General features: G+C 38.0%; 1 protein-coding gene across 2 annotated transcripts in view; it reads left to right on the forward strand.

Annotated features, from left to right (window-relative positions):
- The first annotated feature begins 20,338 nt into the window (after positions 1 to 20,338).
- The window catches only part of LOC140349897 (solute carrier family 4 member 11-like), a 32,336-nt gene continuing 27,631 nt past the window's right edge, over positions 20,339 to 25,043 (forward strand). Inside the window, exon 1 of one of the 2 annotated variants that reach the window (XM_072436069.1) lies at positions 20,339 to 20,408. In XM_072436069.1, coding sequence (XP_072292170.1) covers positions 20,354 to 20,408 — 55 coding nt within the window. In that variant the 5' untranslated portion in view covers positions 20,339 to 20,353. Of the gene's footprint in view, positions 20,409 to 24,287; positions 24,426 to 25,043 lie in introns of those variants that run through there. The other variant, XM_072436070.1, reaches the window with a different exon arrangement.

Below are 25,043 nucleotides of genomic sequence, written 5' to 3' on the forward strand. Positions count from 1 at the left end.
TATCTACAGCAGGATAACATTTACAGCAGCATAACATTTACAGCAGGATAACATTTACAGCAGCATAACATTTACAGCAGGATAACATCTACAGCAGGATAACATTTACAGCAGGATAACATTTACAGCAGGATAACATTTACAGCAGGATAACATCTACAGCAGGATAACATCTACAGCAGGATAACATCCACAGCAGGATAACATATTCAGCAGGTTAACATTTACAGCAGGATAACATCCACAGCAGGATAACATTTACAGCAGGGTAACATTTACAGCAGGATAACATCTACAGCAGGATAACATTTACAGCAGGATAACATTTACAGCAGGATAACATTTACAGCAGGATAACATCTACAGCGGGATAACATCTACAACAGGATAACATTTACAGCAAGATAACATCTACAGCAGGATAACATTTACAGCAGGATAACATCTACAGCAGGATAACTTTTACAGCAGGATAACATTTACAGCAGGATAACATCTACAGCGGGATAACATCTACAGCAGGATAACATTTACAGCAAGATAACATCTACAGCAGGATAACATCTACAGCAGGATAACATTTACAGCAGCATAACATTTACAGCAGGATAACATTTACAGCAGAATAACATCTACAGCAGGATAACATCGACAGTAGGATAACATTTACAGCAGGATAACATTTACAGCAGGATAACATTTACAGCAGGATAACATCTACAGCAGGATAACACTTACAGCAAGATAACATCTACAGCAGGATAACATTTACAGCAGGATAACATTTACAGCAGAATAACATCTACAGCAGGATAACATCGACAGTAGGATAACATTTACAGCAGGATAACATTTACAGCAGGATAACATTTACAGCAGGATAACATTTACAGCAGGATAACATCTACAGCGGGATAACATCTACAGCAGGATAACATTTACAGCAGAATAACATCTACAGCAGGATAACATCGACAGTAGGATAACATTTACAGCAGGATAACAACTACAGCAGGATAACACTTACAGCAAGATAACATCTACAGCAGGATAACATCTACAGCAGGATAACATCTACAGCAGGAGAACATTTACAGCAGGATAACATTTACAGCAGGATAACATTTACAGCAGGATAACATTTACAGCAGAATAACATTTACAGCAGGATAACATTTACAGCAGGATAACATCTACAGCGGGATAACATCTACAGCAGGATAACATTTACAGCAGAATAAAATCTACAGCAGGATAACATCGACAGTAGGATAACATTTACAGCAGGATAACAACTACAGCAGGATAACACTTACAGCAAGATAACATCTACAGCAGGATAACATCTACAGCAGGATAACATCTACAGCAGGAGAACATTTACAGCAGGATAACATTTACAGCAGGATAACATTTACAGCAGGATAACATTTACAGCAGAATAACATTTACAGCAGGATAACATTTACAGCAGGATAACATCTACAGCAGGATAACATTTACAGCAGAATAAAATCTACAGCAGGATAACATCGACAGTAGGATAACATTTACAGCAGGATAACATTTACAGCAGGATAACATTTACAGCAGGATAACATCGACAGTAGGATAACATTTACAGCAGGATAACATTTACAGCAGGATAACATTTACAGCAGGATAACATTTACAGCGGGATAACATCTACAGCGGGATAACATCAACAGTAGGATAACATTTACAGCAGGATAACATTTACAGCAGGATAACATTTACAGCAGAATAACATCTACAGCAGGATAACATCGACAGTAGGATAACATTTACAGCAGCATAACATTTACAGCAGGATAACACTTACAGCAGGAGAACATCTACAGCAGGATAACATTTACAGCAGGATAACATTTACAGCAGGATAACATCTACAGCGGGATAACAAATACAGCAGGATAACATTTACAGCAAGATAACATCTACAGCAGGATAACATCTACAGCAGGATAACATCTACAGCAGGAGAACATTTACAGCAGGATAACATTTACAGCAGAATAACATCTACAGCAGGATAACATTTACAGCAGAATAGCATCAACAGTAGGATAGCATTTACAGCAGGATAATATCTACAGCAGGATAACATTTACAGTAGCATAACATTTACAGCAGGATAACATTTACAGCAGCATAACATTTACAGCAGGATAACATCTACAGCAGGATAACATTTACAGCAGGATAACATTTACAGCAGGATAACATTTACAGCAGGATAACATTTACAGCAGGATAACATCTACAGCAGGATAACATCCACAGCAGGATAACATATTCAGCAGGTTAACATTTACAGCAGGATAACATCCACAGCAGGATAACATTTACAGCAGGGTAACATTTACAGCAGGATAACATCTACAGCAGGATAATATTTACAGCAGGATAACATTTACAGCAGGATAACATCTACAGCGGGATAACATCTACAACAGGATAACATTTACAGCAAGATAACATCTACAGCAGGATAACATCTACAGCAGGATAACATTTACAGCAGCATAACATTTACAGCAGGATAACATTTACAGCAGAATAACATCTACAGCAGGATAACATCGACAGTAGGATAACATTTACAGCAGGATAACATTTACAGCAGGATAACATTTACAGCAGGATAACATCTACAGCAGGATAACACTTACAGCAAGATAACATCTACAGCAGGATAACATTTACAGCAGGATAGCATTTACAGCAGAATAACATCTACAGCAGGATAACATCGACAGTAGGATAACATTTACAGCAGGATAACAACTACAGCAGGATAACACTTACAGCAAGATAACATCTACAGCAGGATAACATTTACAGCAGGATAACATTTACAGCAGGATAACATTTACAGCAGGATAACATTTACAGCAGCATAACATCTACAGCAGGATAACATCTACAGCAGGATAACATTTACAGCAGCATAACATTTACAGCAGAATGACATCTACAGCAGGATAACATTTACAGCAGAATAACACTTACAGCAGGAGAACATCTACAGCAGGATAACATTTACAGCAGGATATTATTTACAGCAGGATATTATTTACAGCAGGATAACATTTACAGCAGGTTAACATCTACAGCGGGATAACATCTACAGCAGGATAACATCTACAGCAGGATAACATTTACAGCAGGATAACATTTACAGCAGCATAACATTTACAGCAGAATGACATCTACAGCAGGATAACATTTACAGCAGGATAACATCTACAGCAGGATAACATTTACAGCAGGATAACATGTACAGCAGGATAACATTTACAGCAGGATAACATCTACAGCAGGATAACATTTACAGCAGGATAACATTTACAGCAGGATAACATTTACAGCAGGATAACATTTACAGCGGGATAACATCTACAGCTGGATAACATCAACAGTAGGATAACATTTACAGCAGGATAACATTTACAGCAGGATAACATTTACAGCAGAATAACATCTACAGCAGGATAACATCGACAGTAGGATAACATTTACAGCAGCATAACATTTACAGCAGGATAACACTTACAGCAGGAGAACATCTACAGCAGGATAACATTTACAGCAGGATAACATTTACAGCAGGATAACATCTACAGCAGGATAACATCTACAGCAGGATAACATCTACAGCGGGATAACAAATACAGCAGGATAACATTTACAGCAAGATAACATCTACAGCAGGATAACATCTACAGCAGGATAACATCTACAGCAGGAGAACATTTACAGCAGGATAACATTTACAGCAGAATAACATCTACAGCAGGATAACATTTACAGCAGAATAGCATCAACAGTAGGATAACATGTACAGCAGGATAATATCTACAGCAGGATAACATTTACAGCAGCATAACATTTACAGCAGGATAACATTTACAGCAGCATAACATTTACAGCAGGATAACATCTACAGCAGGATAACATTTACAGCAGGATAACATTTACAGCAGGATAACATTTACAGCAGGATAACATCTACAGCAGGATAACATCTACAGCAGGATAACATCCACAGCAGGATAACATATTCAGCAGGTTAACATTTACAGCAGGATAACATCCACAGCAGGATAACATTTACAGCAGGGTAACATTTACAGCAGGATAACATCTAAAGCAGGATAACATTTACAGCAGGATAACATTTACAGCAGGATAACATTTACAGCAGGATAACATCTACAGCGGGACAACATCTACAACAGGATAACATTTACAGCAAGATAACATCTACAGCAGGATATCATTTACAGCAGGATAACATCTACAGCAGGATAACATTTACAGCAGGATAACATTTACAGCAGGATAACATCTACAGCGGGATAACATCTACAGCAGGATAACATTTACAGCAAGATAACATCTACAGCAGGATAACATCTACAGCAGGATAACATTTACAGCAGCATAACATTTACAGCAGGATAACATTTACAGCAGAATAACATCTACAGCAGGATAACATCGACAGTAGGATAACATTTACAGCAGGATAACATTTACAGCAGGATAACATTTACAGCAGGATAACATCTACAGCAGGATAACATTTACAGCAGGATAACAACTACAGCAGGATAACACTTACAGCAAGATAACATCTACAGCAGGATAACATTTACAGCAGGATAACATTTACAGCAGGATAACATTTACAGCAGGATAACATTTACAGCAGGATAACATCTACAGCGGGATAACATCTACAGCAGGATAACATTTACAGCAGAATAACATCTACAGCAGGATAACATCGACAGTAGGATAACATTTACAGCAGGATAACATTTACAGCAGGATAACATTTACAGCAGGATAACATTTACAGCAGGATAATATTTACAGCGGGATAACATCTACAGCGGGATAACATCAACAGTAGGATAACATTTACAGCAGGATAACATTTACAGCAGGATAACATTTACAGCAGAATAACATCTACAGCAGGATAACATCGACAGTAGGATAACATTTACAGCAGCATAACATTTACAGCAGGATAACACTTACAGCAGGAGAACATCTACAGCAGGATAACATTTACAGCAGGATAACATTTACAGCAGGATAACATCTACAGCGGGATAACAAATACAGCAGGATAACATTTACAGCAAGATAACATCTACAGCAGGATAACATCTACAGCAGAATAACATCTACAGCAGGAGAACATTTACAGCAGGATAACATTTTTAGCAGAATAACATCTACAGCAGGATAACATTTACAGCAGAATAGCATCAACAGTAGGATAACATTTACAGCAGGATAATATCTACAGCAGGATAACATTTACAGCAGCATAACATTTACAGCAGGATAACATTTACAGCAGCATAACATTTACAGCAGGATAACATCTACAGCAGGATAACATTTACAGCAGGATAACATTTACAGCAGGATAACATTTACAGCAGGATAACATCTACAGCAGGATAACATCTACAGCAGGATAACATCCACAGCAGGATAACATATTCAGCAGGTTAACATTTACAGCAGGATAACATCCACAGCAGGATAACATTTACAGCAGGGTAACATTTACAGCAGGATAACATCTACAGCAGGATAACATTTACAGCAGGATAACATTTACAGCAGGATAACATTTACAGCAGGATAACATCTACAGCGGGATAACATCTACAACAGGATAACATTTACAGCAAGATAACATCTACAGCAGGATAACATTTACAGCAGGATAACATCTACAGCAGGATAACTTTTACAGCAGGATAACATTTACAGCAGGATAACATCTACAGCGGGATAACATCTACAGCAGGATAACATTTACAGCAAGATAACATCTACAGCAGGATAACATCTACAGCAGGATAACATTTACAGCAGCATAACATTTACAGCAGGATAACATTTACAGCAGAATAACATCTACAGCAGGATAACATCGACAGTAGGATAACATTTACAGCAGGATAACATTTACAGCAGGATAACATTTACAGCAGGATAACATCTACAGCAGGATAACACTTACAGCAAGATAACATCTACAGCAGGATAACATTTACAGCAGGATAACATTTACAGCAGAATAACATCTACAGCAGGATAACATCGACAGTAGGATAACATTTACAGCAGGATAACATTTACAGCAGGATAACATTTACAGCAGGATAACATTTACAGCAGGATAACATCTACAGCGGGATAACATCTACAGCAGGATAACATTTACAGCAGAATAACATCTACAGCAGGATAACATCGACAGTAGGATAACATTTACAGCAGGATAACAACTACAGCAGGATAACACTTACAGCAAGATAACATCTACAGCAGGATAACATCTACAGCAGGATAACATCTACAGCAGGAGAACATTTACAGCAGGATAACATTTACAGCAGGATAACATTTACAGCAGGATAACATTTACAGCAGAATAACATTTACAGCAGGATAACATTTACAGCAGGATAACATCTACAGCGGGATAACATCTACAGCAGGATAACATTTACAGCAGAATAAAATCTACAGCAGGATAACATCGACAGTAGGATAACATTTACAGCAGGATAACAACTACAGCAGGATAACACTTACAGCAAGATAACATCTACAGCAGGATAACATCTACAGCAGGATAACATCTACAGCAGGAGAACATTTACAGCAGGATAACATTTACAGCAGGATAACATTTACAGCAGGATAACATTTACAGCAGAATAACATTTACAGCAGGATAACATTTACAGCAGGATAACATCTACAGCAGGATAACATTTACAGCAGAATAAAATCTACAGCAGGATAACATCGACAGTAGGATAACATTTACAGCAGGATAACATTTACAGCAGGATAACATTTACAGCAGGATAACATTTACAGCAGGATAACATTTACAGCGGGATAACATCTACAGCGGGATAACATCAACAGTAGGATAACATTTACAGCAGGATAACATTTACAGCAGGATAACATTTACAGCAGGATAACATCTACAGCAGGATAACATTTACAGCAGAATAACATCTACAGCAGGATAACATCGACAGTAGGATAACATTTACAGCAGGATAACATTTACAGCAGGATAACATTTACAGCAGGATAACATTTACAGCGGGATAACATCTACAGCGGGATAACATCAACAGTAGGATAACATTTACAGCAGGATAACATTTACAGCAGGATAACATTTACAGCAGAATAACATCTACAGCAGGATAACATCGACAGTAGGATAACATTTACAGCAGCATAACATTTACAGCAGGATAACACTTACAGCAGGAGAACATCTACAGCAGGATAACATTTACAGCAGGATAACATTTACAGCAGGATAACATCTACAGCGGGATAACAAATACAGCAGGATAACATTTACAGCAAGATAACATCTACAGCAGGATAACATCTACAGCAGGATAACATCTACAGCAGGAGAACATTTACAGCAGGATAACATTTACAGCAGAATAACATCTACAGCAGGATAACATTTACAGCAGAATAGCATCAACAGTAGGATAGCATTTACAGCAGGATAATATCTACAGCAGGATAACATTTACAGTAGCATAACATTTACAGCAGGATAACATTTACAGCAGCATAACATTTACAGCAGGATAACATCTACAGCAGGATAACATTTACAGCAGGATAACATTTACAGCAGGATAACATTTACAGCAGGATAACATCTACAGCAGGATAACATCTACAGCAGGATAACATCCACAGCAGGATAACATATTCAGCAGGTTAACATTTACAGCAGGATAACATCCACAGCAGGATAACATTTACAGCAGGGTAACATTTACAGCAGGATAACATCTACAGCAGGATAATATTTACAGCAGGATAACATTTACAGCAGGATAACATCTACAGCGGGATAACATCTACAACAGGATAACATTTACAGCAAGATAACATCTACAGCAGGATAACATTTACAGCAGGATAACATCTACAGCAGGATAACATTTACAGCAGGATAACATTTACAGCAGGATAACATCTACAGCGGGATAACATCTACAGCAGGATAACATTTACAGCAAGATAACATCTACAGCAGGATAACATCTACAGCAGGATAACATTTACAGCAGCATAACATTTACAGCAGGATAACATTTACAGCAGAATAACATCTACAGCAGGATAACATCGACAGTAGGATAACATTTACAGCAGGATAACATTTACAGCAGGATAACATTTACAGCAGGATAACATCTACAGCAGGATAACACTTACAGCAAGATAACATCTACAGCAGGATAACATTTACAGCAGGATAACATTTACAGCAGAATAACATCTACAGCAGGATAACATCGACAGTAGGATAACATTTACAGCAGGATAACAACTACAGCAGGATAACACTTACAGCAAGATAACATCTACAGCAGGATAACATTTACAGCAGGATAACATTTACAGCAGGATAACATTTACAGCAGGATAACATTTACAGCAGGATAACATCTACAGCGGGATAACATCTACAGCAGGATAACATTTACAGCAGAATAACATCTACAGCAGGATAACATCGACAGTAGGATAACATTTACAGCAGGATAACAACTACAGCAGGATAACACTTACAGCAAGATAACATCTACAGCAGGATAAAATCTACAGCAGGATAACATCTACAGCAGGAGAACATTTACAGCAGGATAACATTTACAGCAGGATAACATTTACAGCAGGATAACATTTACAGCAGAATAACATCTACAGCAGGATAACATTTACAGCAGAATAACATCAACAGTAGGATAACATTTACAGCAGGAGAACATTTACAGCAGGATAACATTTACAGCAGAATAACATCAACAGTAGGATAACATTTACAGCAGGATAACATCTACAGCAAGATAACATTTACAGCAAGATAACATCTACAGCAGGATAAAATCTACAGCAGGATAACATCTACAGCAGGAGAACATTTACAGCAGGATAACATTTACAGCAGGATAACATTTACAGCAGAATAACATCTACAGCAGGATAACATTTACAGCAGAATAACATCAACAGTAGGATAACATTTACAGCAGGAGAACATTTACAGCAGGATAACATTTACAGCAGGATAACATCTAAAGCAGGATAACTTTTACAGCAGGATAACATCTACGGCAGGATAACATTTACAGCAGGATAACATTTACAGCAGGATAACATCTACAGCAGGATAACATTTACAGCAGGATAACATTTACAGCAGGATACTATTTACAGCAGGATAACATCTACAGCAGGATAACATCTACAGCAGAATAACATCTACAGCAGGATAACATTAACAGAGGGATAACATCTACAGCAGGATAACATCTACAGCGGGATACTATTTACAGCAGGATAACATCTACAGCAGGATAACATTTACAGCAGGATAACATCTACAGCAGGATAACATTTACAGCAGGATAACATTTACAGCAGGATAACATCTACAGCGGGATAACATCTACAGCAGGATAACATTTACAGCAGAATAACTTCTACAGCAGGATAACATCGACAGTAGGATAACATTTACAGCAGGATAACAACTACAGCAGGATAACACTTACAGCAAGATAACATCTACAGCAGGATAACATCTACAGCAGGATAACATCTACAGCAGGAGAACATTTACAGCAGGATAACATTTACAGCAGGATAACATTTACAGCAGGATAACATTTACAGCAGAATAACATCTACAGCAGGATAACATTTACAGCAGAATAACATCAACAGTAGGATAACATTTACAGCAGGAGAACATTTACAGCAGGATAACATTTACAGCAGAATAACATCAACAGTAGGATAACATTTACAGCAGGATAACATCTACAGCAAGATAACATTTACAGCAGGATAACATCTACAGCAGGATAACTTTTACAGCAGGATAACATCTACGGCAGGATAACATTTACAGCAGGATAACATTTACAGCAGGATAACATCTACAGCAGGATAACATTTACAGCAGGATAACATTTACAGCAGGATAACATCTACAGCAGGATAACATCTACAGCAGGATAACATTTACAGCAGGATAACATCTACAGCAGGAGAACATTTACAGCAGGATAACATCTACAGCAGGATAACGTCTACAGCTGGATAACATTTACAGCTGGATACTATTTACAGCAGGATAACATCTACAACAGGATAACATCTACAGCAGGATAACATCTACAGCAGGATAACATTTACAGCAGGATAACATTTACAGCAGGATAACATCTACAGCAGGAGAACATTTACAGCAGGATAACATTTACAGCAGGATAACATTTACAGCAGGATAACATCTACAGCGGGATAACATCTACAGCAGGATAACATTTACAGCAGAATAAAATCTACAGCAGGATAACATCGACAGTAGGATAACATTTACAGCAGGATAACATTTACAGCAGGATAACATTTACAGCAGGATAACATTTACAGCAGGATAACATTTACAGCGGGATAACATCTACAGCGGGATAACATCAACAGTAGGATAACATTTACAGCAGGATAACATTTACAGCAGGATAACATTTACAGCAGGATAACATCTACAGCAGGATAACATTTACAGCAGAATAACATCTACAGCAGGATAACATCGACAGTAGGATAACATTTACAGCAGGATAACATTTACAGCAGGATAACATTTACAGCAGGATAACATTTACAGCAGGATAACATTTACAGCGGGATAACATCAACAGTAGGATAACATTTACAGCAGGATAACATTTACAGCAGGATAACATTTACAGCAGAATAACATCTACAGCAGGATAACATCGACAGTAGGATAACATTTACAGCAGCATAACATTTACAGCAGGATAACACTTACAGCAGGAGAACATCTACAGCAGGATAACATTTACAGCAGGATAACATTTACAGCAGGATAACATCTACAGCGGGATAACAAATACAGCAGGATAACATTTACAGCAAGATAACATCTACAGCAGGATAACATCTACAGCAGGATAACATCTACAGCAGGAGAACATTTACAGCAGGATAACATTTACAGCAGAATAACATCTACAGCAGGATAACATTTACAGCAGAATAGCATCAACAGTAGGATAGCATTTACAGCAGGATAATATCTACAGCAGGATAACATTTACAGTAGCATAACATTTACAGCAGGATAACATTTACAGCAGCATAACATTTACAGCAGGATAACATCTACAGCAGGATAACATTTACAGCAGGATAACATTTACAGCAGGATAACATTTACAGCAGGATAACATCTACAGCAGGATAACATCTACAGCAGGATAACATCCACAGCAGGATAACATATTCAGCAGGTTAACATTTACAGCAGGATAACATCCACAGCAGGATAACATTTACAGCAGGGTAACATTTACAGCAGGATAACATCTACAGCAGGATAATATTTACAGCAGGATAACATTTACAGCAGGATAACATTTACAGCAGGATAACATCTACAGCGGGATAACATCTATAACAGGATAACATTTACAGCAAGATAACATCTACAGCAGGATAACATTTACAGCAGGATAACATCTACAGCAGGATAACATTTACAGCAGGATAACATTTACAGCAGGATAACATCTACAGCGGGATAACATCTACAGCAGGATAACATTTACAGCAAGATAACATCTACAGCAGGATAACATCTACAGCAGGATAACATTTACAGCAGCATAACATTTACAGCAGGATAACATTTACAGCAGAATAACATCTACAGCAGGATAACATCGACAGTAGGATAACATTTACAGCAGGATAACATTTACAGCAGGATAACATTTACAGCAGGATAACATCTACAGCAGGATAACACTTACAGCAAGATAACATCTACAGCAGGATAACATTTACAGCAGGATAACATTTACAGCAGAATAACATCTACAGCAGGATAACATCGACAGTAGGATAACATTTACAGCAGGATAACAACTACAGCAGGATAACACTTACAGCAAGATAACATCTACAGCAGGATAACATTTACAGCAGGATAACATTTACAGCAGGATAACATTTACAGCAGGATAACATTTACAGCAGGATAACATCTACAGCGGGATAACATCTACAGCAGGATAACATTTACAGCAGAATAACATCTACAGCAGGATAACATCGACAGTAGGATAACATTTACAGCAGGATAACAACTACAGCAGGATAACACTTACAGCAAGATAACATCTACAGCAGGATAAAATCTACAGCAGGATAACATCTACAGCAGGAGAACATTTACAGCAGGATAACATTTACAGCAGGATAACATTTACAGCAGAATAACATCTACAGCAGGATAACATTTACAGCAGAATAACATCAACAGTAGGATAACATTTACAGCAGGAGAACATTTACAGCAGGATAACATTTACAGCAGAATAACATCAACAGTAGGATAACATTTACAGCAGGATAACATCTACAGCAAGATAACATTTACAGCAAGATAACATCTACAGCAGGATAAAATCTACAGCAGGATAACATCTACAGCAGGAGAACATTTACAGCAGGATAACATTTACAGCAGGATAACATTTACAGCAGAATAACATCTACAGCAGGATAACATTTACAACAGAATAACATCAACAGTAGGATAACATTTACAGCAGGAGAACATTTACAGCAGGATAACATTTACAGCAGGATAACATCTACAGCAGGATAACTTTTACAGCAGGATAACATCTACGGCAGGATAACATTTACAGCAGGATAACATTTACAGCAGGATAACATCTACAGCAGGATAACATTTACAGCAGGATAACATTTACAGCAGGATACTATTTACAGCAGGATAACATCTACAGCAGGATAACATCTACAGCAGGATAACATCTACAGCAGGATAACATTAACAGAGGGATAACATCTACAGCAGGATAACATCTACAGCGGGATACTATTTACAGCAGGATAACATCTACAGCAGGATAACATTTACAGCAGGATAACATCTACAGCAGGATAACATTTACAGCAGGATAACATTTACAGCAGGATAACATCTACAGCGGGATAACATCTACAGCAGGATAACATTTACAGCAGAATAACTTCTACAGCAGGATAACATCGACAGTAGGATAACATTTACAGCAGGATAACAACTACAGCAGGATAACACTTACAGCAAGATAACATCTACAGCAGGATAACATCTACAGCAGGATAACATCTACAGCAGGAGAACATTTACAGCAGGATAACATTTACAGCAGGATAACATTTACAGCAGGATAACATTTACAGCAGAATAACATCTACAGCAGGATAACATTTACAGCAGAATAACATCAACAGTAGGATAACATTTACAGCAGGAGAACATTTACAGCAGGATAACATTTACAGCAGAATAACATCAACAGTAGGATAACATTTACAGCAGGATAACATCTACAGCAAGATAACATTTACAGCAGGATAACATCTACAGCAGGATAACTTTTACAGCAGGATAACATCTACGGCAGGATAACATTTACAGCAGGATAACATTTACAGCAGGATAACATCTACAGCAGGATAACATTTACAGCAGGATAACATTTACAGCAGGATAACATCTACAGCAGGATAACATCTACAGCAGGATAACATTTACAGCAGGATAACATCTACAGCAGGAGAACATTTACAGCAGGATAACATCTACAGCAGGATAACGTCTACAGCTGGATAACATTTACAGCAGGATACTATTTACAGCAGGATAACATCTACAACAGGATAACATCTACAGCAGGATAACATCTACAGCAGGATACTATATACAGCAGGATAACATCTACAGCAGGATAACATTTACAGCAGGATAACATCTACAGCAGGATAACATTTACAGCAGGATAACATCTACAGCAGGATAACATCTACAGCAGGATAACATCTACAGCAGGATAACATTTACAGCAGGATAACATTTACAGCAGGATAACATTTACAGCAGGGTAACATCTACAGCAGGATAACATTTACAGCAGGATAACATTTACAGCAGGATAACATTTACAGCAGGATAACATTTACAGCAGGATAACATCTACAGCAGGATAACATCTACAGCAGGATAACATCTACAGCAGGATAACATCTACAGCAGGATAACATTTACAGCAGGATAACATTTACAGCAGGATAACATTTAGAGCAGGATAACATTTACAGCAGGATAACATCTACAGCAGGATAACATTTACAGCAGGATAACATCTACAGCAGGATAAGACCTAAGACAGAGCTATTTCTGTCGCTACACATATTTTTTGCTTTGACAATCGTTCATCCCTTTACTCCATATTCAAACATAGCATTTTTTTCCCGTTTCACTTGGTTTGACGGGATCATTGACCCGGTATATTTCCTTTGGTCCAATGTGGGCCTTATGCTGTAATATAAAACAATATGGCGGATCAAATGTAAAAAACAATCTAACATTAAATAGAGCATAATGGGTCGTGAGTTCCATCTTTGAAGTTGTTTGACTATTGACACGTTAGTGCGTTTGCCTTGGCTAAAACGTTGCTTCCCATTGAAATTCAAGCAAATCATTATCTATCAACGACACAATATCAAGCAGACATTTGTAACCAAAACAATATAAAGAAATAAGATACTTTTTTGTAATTAAAGTACATTGTAAACAAAATACTTTGCAGACAAGTGAAGTCATTAAAATAATAATAACATTAATAATAACTCTCCGCAGAGGCCCGCTCTCTTTGCTCCTGTCTTTGTTCAGGACCTTCTGCTCTGCCGCCTTCTTCTGCTTTGCCTCTGCCTAAAAGAATTGTAACAAATTGCCAGCAGCAGGGCGCTTTCTTCCAACCGGCCACGATGGGTCAGAGGCATTTGAAACACATCTACTGGTGGGACACCCCATGCTGTTCATGGAGTGTCCCGTGCAGTCGCCCATACCAGGGCCAGGTGGCCACTGTCAGACTCAGCTGCCCCGCTCTTGCTGGTGGGAGGGTCATGGAGCTCCTAAAATGTACATGGGCCAGTCAATAAAAACAAATTCTAGGTGAGAACTAGCCTTTGCAACATTTGCTATGAACCACAAAAGAAAACAGTTTTCTTTCAACTGGAAAAAAGGTTTTTTGAGAGCTTTTTTTGAGAATGAATGCCCTTTGCCTCTAAGTGGCTTCTTCAGTTCAGGATTGGAGATTGGCAAATTAAATTCATACCTGTAATAACTTACAATTAAGCTCATAGTATGATGCATACTATGATGCATTTAATTTAGAAAAGTATTTGGATGTCTAACCATGCAAGTGTGCTGCTTGTTTGTAATGCTCTTTCTGAATGCTTCATTTAAAAACCATCATTTCTGTTTAAAGAGGGATTCTCTTTTTAACAGAAATGGCCTCCTTAACTCCTTTTTCAAACCATCTCTTCTCCTGCTTAGATTCTTCACCTCACTGTCTTCCATAGAGGTTTGTGGCTTTAAGAAAAAGATGCACGGCGCTCTGTGGTCCTGAATGTGAGTGTCCTCTGTGTTCTCTTGTGAAGTGGCTGTTTAGTTTCACCTGTAACGCTCTTTCACACTTTCCTCACTGCGTGCCATAGAATACAATTGTATTCCATCTTGTCCTTAGGATGAAGCAGAGTTTTGTGCTGTCTAAAAATCCTTTGTCCAGTCCAGAGACAGAAGAGATAGAGACTCCATTCCATTTTGGTTCTGTTTCCCTTTTGTCCGTTTTTTGGCTCTTTTATCTTTGTTGAACGTCCAAGCAGACTAACAACAGGTTAAAGGTTCAGTTTACCAATTGTTTATAACAGCATTTTGTCACCTTGGTAACCAGGCCAGTCATATGCCAATGAGGGATCATCAGTGATGAGGGAGCCGCATTCAGCAAACAACATAATTGCTATAGCCCATTACGGGGCTGTTAGAGTAACAAAGGAGATTAGTTTCAGGTGAGATATAGGCAGTATAAACAAACATACATACAGGGCTTACACAGCTCAGAGTAGCATGAAAATATGATTTGTTGAAACTTGATGTATTAGTGCCATATACATTTTTAACATAACACATCCCAGAAGTCTCAAAACGTTAAGTTTCATGTACATCTCACATCTGTTTGTATGAAACGTGCCCGTCCATGCGTACGTCTGTGCAACACGGAGGAGTTCATTGGCCGACATCTGTTCCTGCGTCTGTAATAGTTGTGTGTCCGTGCAGATCTCTGGTGCATCAGCGTGAGCACCAATATGCTCTGCAAGGTTCACTTAGGCTTCCATACCCACTCTACCTTCAGTAATACCACTGTGCGCACTTTGCTGTCTCATGTAGGCGTTAAGATGGATAAATTGTCCCCTGCTCTTTCCTGGAGAAAAAACAAGTCTTAGATCAGAACCTTGACTGCCTTGTCTCTGATCACAAAGCCTCACATCTTCAACTAGACACATACCGGTAATTGGATATTTGTATTTATTATTTTCATTATCTTTTAATGTATAAACCCGACTAACTCTATAGTTTATCTCTACAAACATGTTCACAAATACTTCTAATCTAACATCTAACATCTAATTGCAATGTGTTAGGAAATGATTTTGCATACGTTTCTCTGTTGACCAGCGTTTTCTGAAACAATTGGGTAAAAAGTTATATTTCGGTCCTTTTGTGTGTTGATTCACTTTAGTGCGATCAAAGCTCCACCGAGATATTTACAGACATATTCTAGCACATTTCTGAGAGATTGCTGAAATATATTTTGTATTACACAAAAAGAAATTCAAATATTAATTTGTGTTAACATCAGAGCACCGTTATTTTAATGCACAAACCCAAAAAGCACCATCTGCAACAGATAGAGCTTCTTTCTATAATAATATACTGACTATTTTGAAGACCACAACAAAGTAAGTGTCTAAATACAGACACAAACTACAAAAAGGCATTAGTGTCTCAGCACTTCAAGCACGTTTTACATCAGGAGAATTATTTGAACCACAATAAAGTGTGTTCTGATGCTTCAGGACCATATCTATATAGCCATATATCTGTTCTATTAGTAAAATAGAATTAAGGCTTATTGACAAACTCCCAATCAGACATGATAATGTAATGATTTCACAGGGTGAAGTACATACAGATGAGCCATCTGGCAGCTCGCACCCTTTTGACATTTGAGAAATGCCAGCCCCAATCATTCTGAATCCCACACAAGAATTGTTCTCACAATGGGCAAATAAAGCTAATAGTTACCAATCTTCAAAATAATCAAACAGAGAATATAGTATAGTAATTACTAAAAATAAAATAAAACAATAATTGCAATATTTGTTTTTCAATCAACTGTGAAATCTCAGAAGAACAGTTAAAATAGATGGCAGAGTAGATATTGGTGATGATTTGGTGATTTATCATTTACACATTATTTTTTAAACAAATTTGAATAGCATAAACTTTTAAATGGAAAAAAAAAGTCTGTTGCATTATTCAAGGCAATCATAATTTCTCCGCATGAGTTCTTACACCTTTCGTGAAGGAAAGAAAAGAAAGAAAAGTCCAAACATGGGCACAGTCCTCCTAATGAGGCTTTATGGACATGAGAAAACTACTCTTCAGCTTTACAAACAACAGAAGATTGTGTTCAACTGCTCATGTTTTAAACGTTACAGTTTCAGATCTAAATTGGTATTAGAAGTGAATCTGGGGTTAAATTCCCCCACGCCCTTATTGACATCATCAGAGAAAGGCATGATGAACGCACAGGATACAGCGTTTTAGTCTGTAGTTTAGACGTGTATATATATATATATATATATATATATATATATATATATATATATATATATATATATATATAGTGTTGTAATCAGTAGCCTATGATCCATGATTTAAAGTCATTCATTTCAGCAGGTTGTCCCTGTTCTTCCCGAACCATCTGCTAAGGTTACACTGCCCTCTAACGGTTATTGTGTGTAATGCAGAAATGCGTTGCTTTAGACCAGGAGTCACAACTAAACTTTCACTCAGGTCCAGTTTGAGAAAATTTCCACAAGTCAAGATTTGGAACTTCACAGTGTTTCTACCATTTTGCCACTTTTATATCATGAGTGGCTCACGCTGTTCACTCCATCGTTTCATATCAGTGGTTTTGGTCCAGACGGGACTGTGCTCGTTCTGGATCTGGACCGGAGTCCACCTATTAGTGACCAAGGCTTTAGACTTACAGTATTCAGACAAGATGTATAAACCCACATGTGAAATGACATTTAGAAAAATAAAAAAAATACAAAATAATAGTTTAAATACAGAATCTTACACGCTATGCCCCAAACTATAGCATAAATACTTGAGGCAGACTGACCAAGACTATGCTCTACCTGGCCACTCACTATAAATTAGGCTCCACCTTGTATAGCTCTTTTAACTTGTAAATAAATCAAATAAACTTTATTTTTATTATTTATTCTCTCTGTGTTGTGTGTCTTCTTATATCACTGACAATGTGCAATGTTCTCTAAAATACTTTGTCGAACTTACATTATGGGTGTGACCACACATTGACCACAGGAATAAACACACAACTTAACCTTGACTGGAACAGGCCCAAACTGAGCACGCTTTAGGTCTAAAATGGGCTCGATTTAGAACTAAATAAGGACAAACTGAGTGTAGCCTGTTTGTAAGGTGTTGTATTGGAAAAGGTTGCAAACATGTATCTTCGAGTGTCACCATCTTTCTCGCCTTATTAGTCGCGCCTGAGTGCACAACCAGAAAATATGTCACCTATCTCTGTCATTATGTGGCTGTTGAAGGATCCCAGGGTTCAGCCTCCTCTGCCTTTATGATCCTGTTTAAACTGGCCGGCCCAACATGGTGCTATCTCAGGGTCACACATTACTAAACTTTTGTCTATTAACTCCCAAGGCACTGCTGAACTCCAGGTGATGTTCTCTCCTTATCACAACATCTTCTCCGGAGAACACCAAACGCAGAGGGACAAAAGCAGAAGAAGTTGATTTTTGAGTCTCAACAAAAGTGGAAGCTCAGACATCTTACTAACAGTAATCGCTTTTGTTGTAGTGCAATTGGTGAAACTAGAGAAAGTACTGCACTCTACATTCACAATAGTTTGTGTGTGTGTACTTATTAAAACGTCTAGCCAAACACTAAAATTACAGCTATGCAAATAGCAAGACTTAGCCACAGGAGTCAAATGGAGGGTAAAGTACAAACCCTGTGAATGTAAATGACTTCATGCATGAGCACAATAAAAACAACAGGATTCCAAGTGGCTCAACAGAACTATTTTGACTTGAAGCTATCTCTGCTGGCACTTAAAGGAACCATACGCAAGAGTTTGATTTTAAATGTCATAAACATGACCAATCTGTGTCTCTATGTTCAAATCATATCATTCTGCTTTTGCTGGTAACAACTGTAGCGTTGATTTAGTTTGAATTACAAAAACATTGGACATGATGGCCACGTTTGATAAGATAAGATAAGCCTTTATTAGTCCACACAGTGTTACAACTCACAAGTATGTACAGAAGTGAGAGAATACATAACTTATAGAAGACTTCAAAAAAAAAAAAAAAACACTCTTTTTGATTGGACTGAAAATTACAAAAGTACTTTCTCTTTGGTGACACCCTGCATAAAGGGGCAAAGGTCAAGTCCTGGCTTGACAAAATATACACATAAAAATCCAGAAAGATTAAGGGGGAAAAAAGGATATAATTTTGTAAAACAGTGCAACATTTTAAACATGTACTTTTACTTAAGTAGATTTTTATTTTTTTGCTCCTGTAGCAGTACTTTTATTTAAAATAAAACAAAATAGTGTTTTTCTTCCACCATGGTTGACATCCACACCAGTCGTGTAAAGCAGAAGAACAAACTCTTAAGCACTGACCTTTACTGGATCTAAATACATTGTCCTAATACTTTAACATGACAATGAAACAACACGCATGAATCACTATGTAAAGGAGGCACAGCATCTCTTCCTCACACCTTCCTCTTGTCTCTGGACCCACCTTCCTCAGTCCTCATGATTGGCTGTGGCCACATTAAGGTGTTATTGGGTGGACCAGCCCTGTTCTGTCTGTTCTGCTGCGGGGCCTTTCTGCTGGACCACTGTGGATATTCACTCACAGAGACGTGTGCTCTAGGCCTGCCTCTTGTCTTTATGGTCACAGAACAGGAGAAGCCACCATGAAGAAGGACGCAGAAGAAACGCCGACGGTCATTCTCACTCGATTCACTGAAGGTAAGTTCTATTGATAAACTGTTAGAACAAAGGGACTACTTTTAAAGCAGAGAAACTACAGCCACTTTGTGTTTAAAACATTGATCTAGGATTTTAAAGTTGGGAAAAAGTTAAAAGAGAGTGAAAATAGTAATTACATTAAACAAACATGATTGCTTTTTAAAGGGCGGCTGTATTGGGCAGCATGTTCCTGCTTCTTTGTGTTATAATAAATCACAGCTGAGCCTAGGTGCATGTGCTCATATTTAATGTTTGACCACAAAGTGGAGGGCTGTATGCTCTGCCATGCATGTCCTGTTACACATTTATAGCCATGGAGCCACCAGTCAGTCAAATATTATTTATTATATTCAGTAGCAGTTTCAAATGTCATCAAGTGAACCAGTATAAAACTACTGTTGCCCTAAGTCCATTTATGTATTCTTAACAGAACACTTATAATGAGCCACACTCTCGAATGCCATTTTACATCATTGTTTCCATCATGTGTGGTCCTGTCTTTGGAAGTCATCTTATGAGAGACCCCGGTATACGACTCAGATTAATGTGTTACAGTCTCAAAACATGACTATTAAGGCTGCGTGATATGACTTTGTGCATGTTGCAGTTATGCTTGGTAAATGGGTGCGTCTGTGAAAGCGTTGCACAACATATTGTAGCAAGTTATAAGCTAAATATAGTGTTGTATTAAATGGATAAATTCAGAATATACAACCACTTCAAACAGGCAGTATCTAAGTGTTCTTGTACAGGGACCGAGAGCTTCAATTCTCCTTGGAAAGTTGTTTTGTCAGGAATGTTACACAAAAATGGCATAAAACTTAACAATCTCCAGAGAGACAACCAGGTGACTCCACCAAACCTGGAATTGAATCAAAGACAAGTTTATGCCATACAGTGGAACATTCCAGGCAAAGCAACATTGATGAGACAAGCAGATGATCCTCCACAAATAAGATGGCTTTTAACAGTCTGTGTGCAGCACTGTGCTGCCACCTGCTGGAAGACAGATGTAACGTCATCTTACCCTCAATAAGATGAACAGGCAAAACAAAGATTAACATCTGTGGCCAGCGCAAACAAATCCAGCAATCTGGAGCTCATCCACCCACCATCAAAACCCACACGCATAAAAGTGACTGAGCTCCCAAGGTGCTCTCTCTAATTTATATACAACCTGGCTTTAATGTCAATTAAAGGAGCTTGTAAAGTTTTATAAGGCTTGTAACATGTACAATACTAAAAGCTGAGACATAAAACAGTAATTACATCCTGCAAAGGAATGTAGGTTAAATCCACACCGTCTTAAACAGGGGTTAAAGACATACGCTTGGGTTTTGTCATGTGTCTTTTTTGGAAACTACTTCACAATGTCATATACCACACAGGATGTTGATACACTGGTTGGAGATGGGATTGAACCACACACTTTGTACAAGTCTACTGTCTCCTGTCTCTCATGATTAGAAACAAAAACTGCCAGTTTCCTCCATGATATAGTCTCTGTGGACCCTCTCACTGTCACATAATCCTACATCACATTCATCATGAGAATATGTTGTAGCGCTCGGAATAATCATCACGATTAACTAAGGTACACGACATAAGATACATCACACCTTCATGCCATATTCTGTGTTACTTTCGATAATATTGCACATGATATTCTGTGATGTAATGCTTTTTTAAAAACATTTTAACAACTTTATTTCTTTGTTAAACCTTTACCGGCACCATCATCAAAAGGGTGAATATATAAGATAAGATAAGATAAGATATTCCTTTATTGTCCCACATGGGGAAATTTCATTGATGCAACGCAGGTAGATACAGAGGTAGATACAGAAGAACAGAACAGATCACTTATAGGAAGTCTGAAAAACACTCTCAGTAGAAGATCTCCTATAAGCAAAAACTCCTATAGACAAAACCTCCCATTTCCCAACAAGGGATGGAGGGGAAAAAACAATAAAGATAAAAATAAATAAATACCATTGCATGTGATCACGACAGTAATTGCACATGAATATGTGTCACGACGGCACATGGATTTCACATGAATTGCAAATGAATCACGACAGTAATTGCACATATGACGGAATATATGCCAAATGTCTTGCATAAAAATAAGCTCCCTCTCTAAGCAAGCAACATTGTAAAATATACAAATAAAAAACTCTTGACATTATACTGAGAAACATGCTTAAGTTATTACCGTGGTATATAGATATTTAGATTTTTACACAACCCTAATTTGTTGTACAAGGCAAACCTGCAGCTTATCTAAGAGCTCGTATTCAGGGGTGCTACTAGAAATACTAGGCCCCCTGAAAGCTTTTTACATTGGGCCCCCTACATTTTTGTTAGGCTGTTAGACTTAACCCATTACTGCACTTATTGACCATAAAACATTTCTCAACAAATCAGAAGTGATTTAGTTTATCTTTAGCCGCTCATCACCCTCCAGTTGAACTGTGAACACAATAGTACAGCACAATTACACATTTAGACCTATTGATTGTCTCACATCAGCTGGTCTATCCAGACAGTTGTAGGCTATAATCTTAAATAAAATATGTTGACATTATCTTTTGAATTAGGTAAATATTAGATCTGGTTTGTCTTGCCCCAAAGCCCCCGTGCAACAACTGTAGATCGTATGTATGAGTCTTGAATTTGACTGGACTGTGCAGAGGAAACGCCACAGGAGCACAAACTCCTGTCAGGAGAACGTCTGAACGTTGCTTTTACGGTGACAGTTTGGGCTTTAGTCTGGTTGAGAGGTGAAGACTTCGACTTCGCACCTCACATTCTTGTCAATGCATGTCTAAGCTCTGACTGCAAAAACAGAAGTGTTCTCCAGAAACATGATCTGTGTGTGTGAGTTTGAGCTGCTCCAGGTGAGAGAGAGAGGGGGGAGGGGGAGACACACTACCTCTCTTGTTTGAGTGTCACAAAGCACCACAGAGGCAGTTGGGCTCTCCTCTGTGTCAGTTTGCCTCCCTCTAGCGCAGGTTCGGCAGCTCAGGGTCAGAGCAGCGCAGTGGACTGAACCATTACGAGAGAGAGGGGGGAGTGAAACACAGGAAGTTTTTGTCAAACACACAAACTAGACGAATATAACTTAAAATGAGCGCCCCATACGCTGTAACAAATACTTTTAAATCCAAATATAGCTATGGGCCCAAACGTTTTCTGATCTTTTTTGCCCTTCTCTCTCCCCTGTGTGGCAGCCCCGCTTGTATTAGAGCAAAAGCAGAGAGTTCCTGTAGATGTTGTCTGCCTGAGGCTCATGAGAGGAGCTGCTGTGACAAACATGTCCCTAATATAGATCAGAACAAACCTGCTGACCTTTGCTCCCATGAGCACACTGGTACTCTCAATATACAGCCATATCTTTTACAATAATGGCTACAATATAAAACTATTTCACTTGCACTATGATAAAATCTACTAGATAGAGTGGCAGAACTATGTGGTAACAATATTTTTTTATTTGCACATTATATTTGTATTCTGGATTTTTTTTTTTTTTACTCCAGTTACTAATAAGTTGATTTATACTCTAGACCATGGACAAAATCCAAATATTCAATGTTATTTTGGTGAATTAAAACCAGATGTTGAGCAGTTAAAAGTTTCAAAGTTTGTATCCTCACTTTGTTTCCTTTTTGCATCTTTAAGCGCTGCCATATTCATTTGAAGTGTATACACATGGCACATATCTGAGAAGTAGATCCACGGCACAAGGACCCAGCAGAAACAGGCGTCCTCCTCCCCTCCAGCCCTCCATCGCTCCAGAGCACATGTGCTGCTCGAGGAGGTGATTTTACCTCCAAGTCTGAGTGCGTCCCGACTCATAAGAGTGTTCTGAGCGGTTCTGGTCTGGAAAAGTCAGAGCAGGGTGTCATAGATCCAGGAGCACAGAGTATGATCATGGGTTGACCTTTGGAAAGTGTCTCACCTAAAAAATGGACGGCATGGAGGTTAAGAAGGAGCTTAATTTTGTCCCATCTGGTGAGTTTTTCAGGGTTCGAAAGGTTAAAGGAGAAACCTCACACGGATTATTGGACACGGTTGAAAGCGTTGGTGAAATGTTTGCATGTGTTACTGGATTTGACCGTGAGAAAAAGAAGAATGAACATTAGAAGTTACAGTTCCAAATAAAACTGTACTCCGAAAAGTTGCAAAGTCATTGGAACTGTGAGCTGTTGTTTTAAGAAACTGTCCTTTAAGTTCTTAATGATCACTTTTATCATGATTTTTATTGCATATTTATGGAACCCCTTTCCACCAGTGAATACAAAATAAAAGCAGAATTTTGAGCTTGAAATCAGAAATTCAAGTTTTAAAATCAGAAATTCTAGATTTAAATTCAGAATTTTTTAGATTAGAAGTCACAATTTTGAGTTTGAAAGTCACATTTTGAGTAAATTGTCCTTGTTGCTTGTTTTTTGACAGGAGACTTTCGCTGTTCGATAATAGTAGAAAAATACGCACAGTTTCTGTCTGTCACAACTTTGTCAGATATATCAAGTAATAAAACAAATGTTATAGTTACTGAGCAACTATAAAATTTGTTTTTATTATTTACTGCAGTAAAATCCAGTCTTACTCTGTTTCCATGTGGATGCA

This window comes from Eucyclogobius newberryi, unplaced genomic scaffold, assembly GCF_026437365.1.
Source record: "Eucyclogobius newberryi isolate DKJ021-1_F unplaced genomic scaffold, fEucNew1.0.hap1 SCAF_11, whole genome shotgun sequence".
NCBI lineage: Eukaryota > Metazoa > Chordata > Actinopteri > Gobiiformes > Gobiidae > Eucyclogobius > Eucyclogobius newberryi.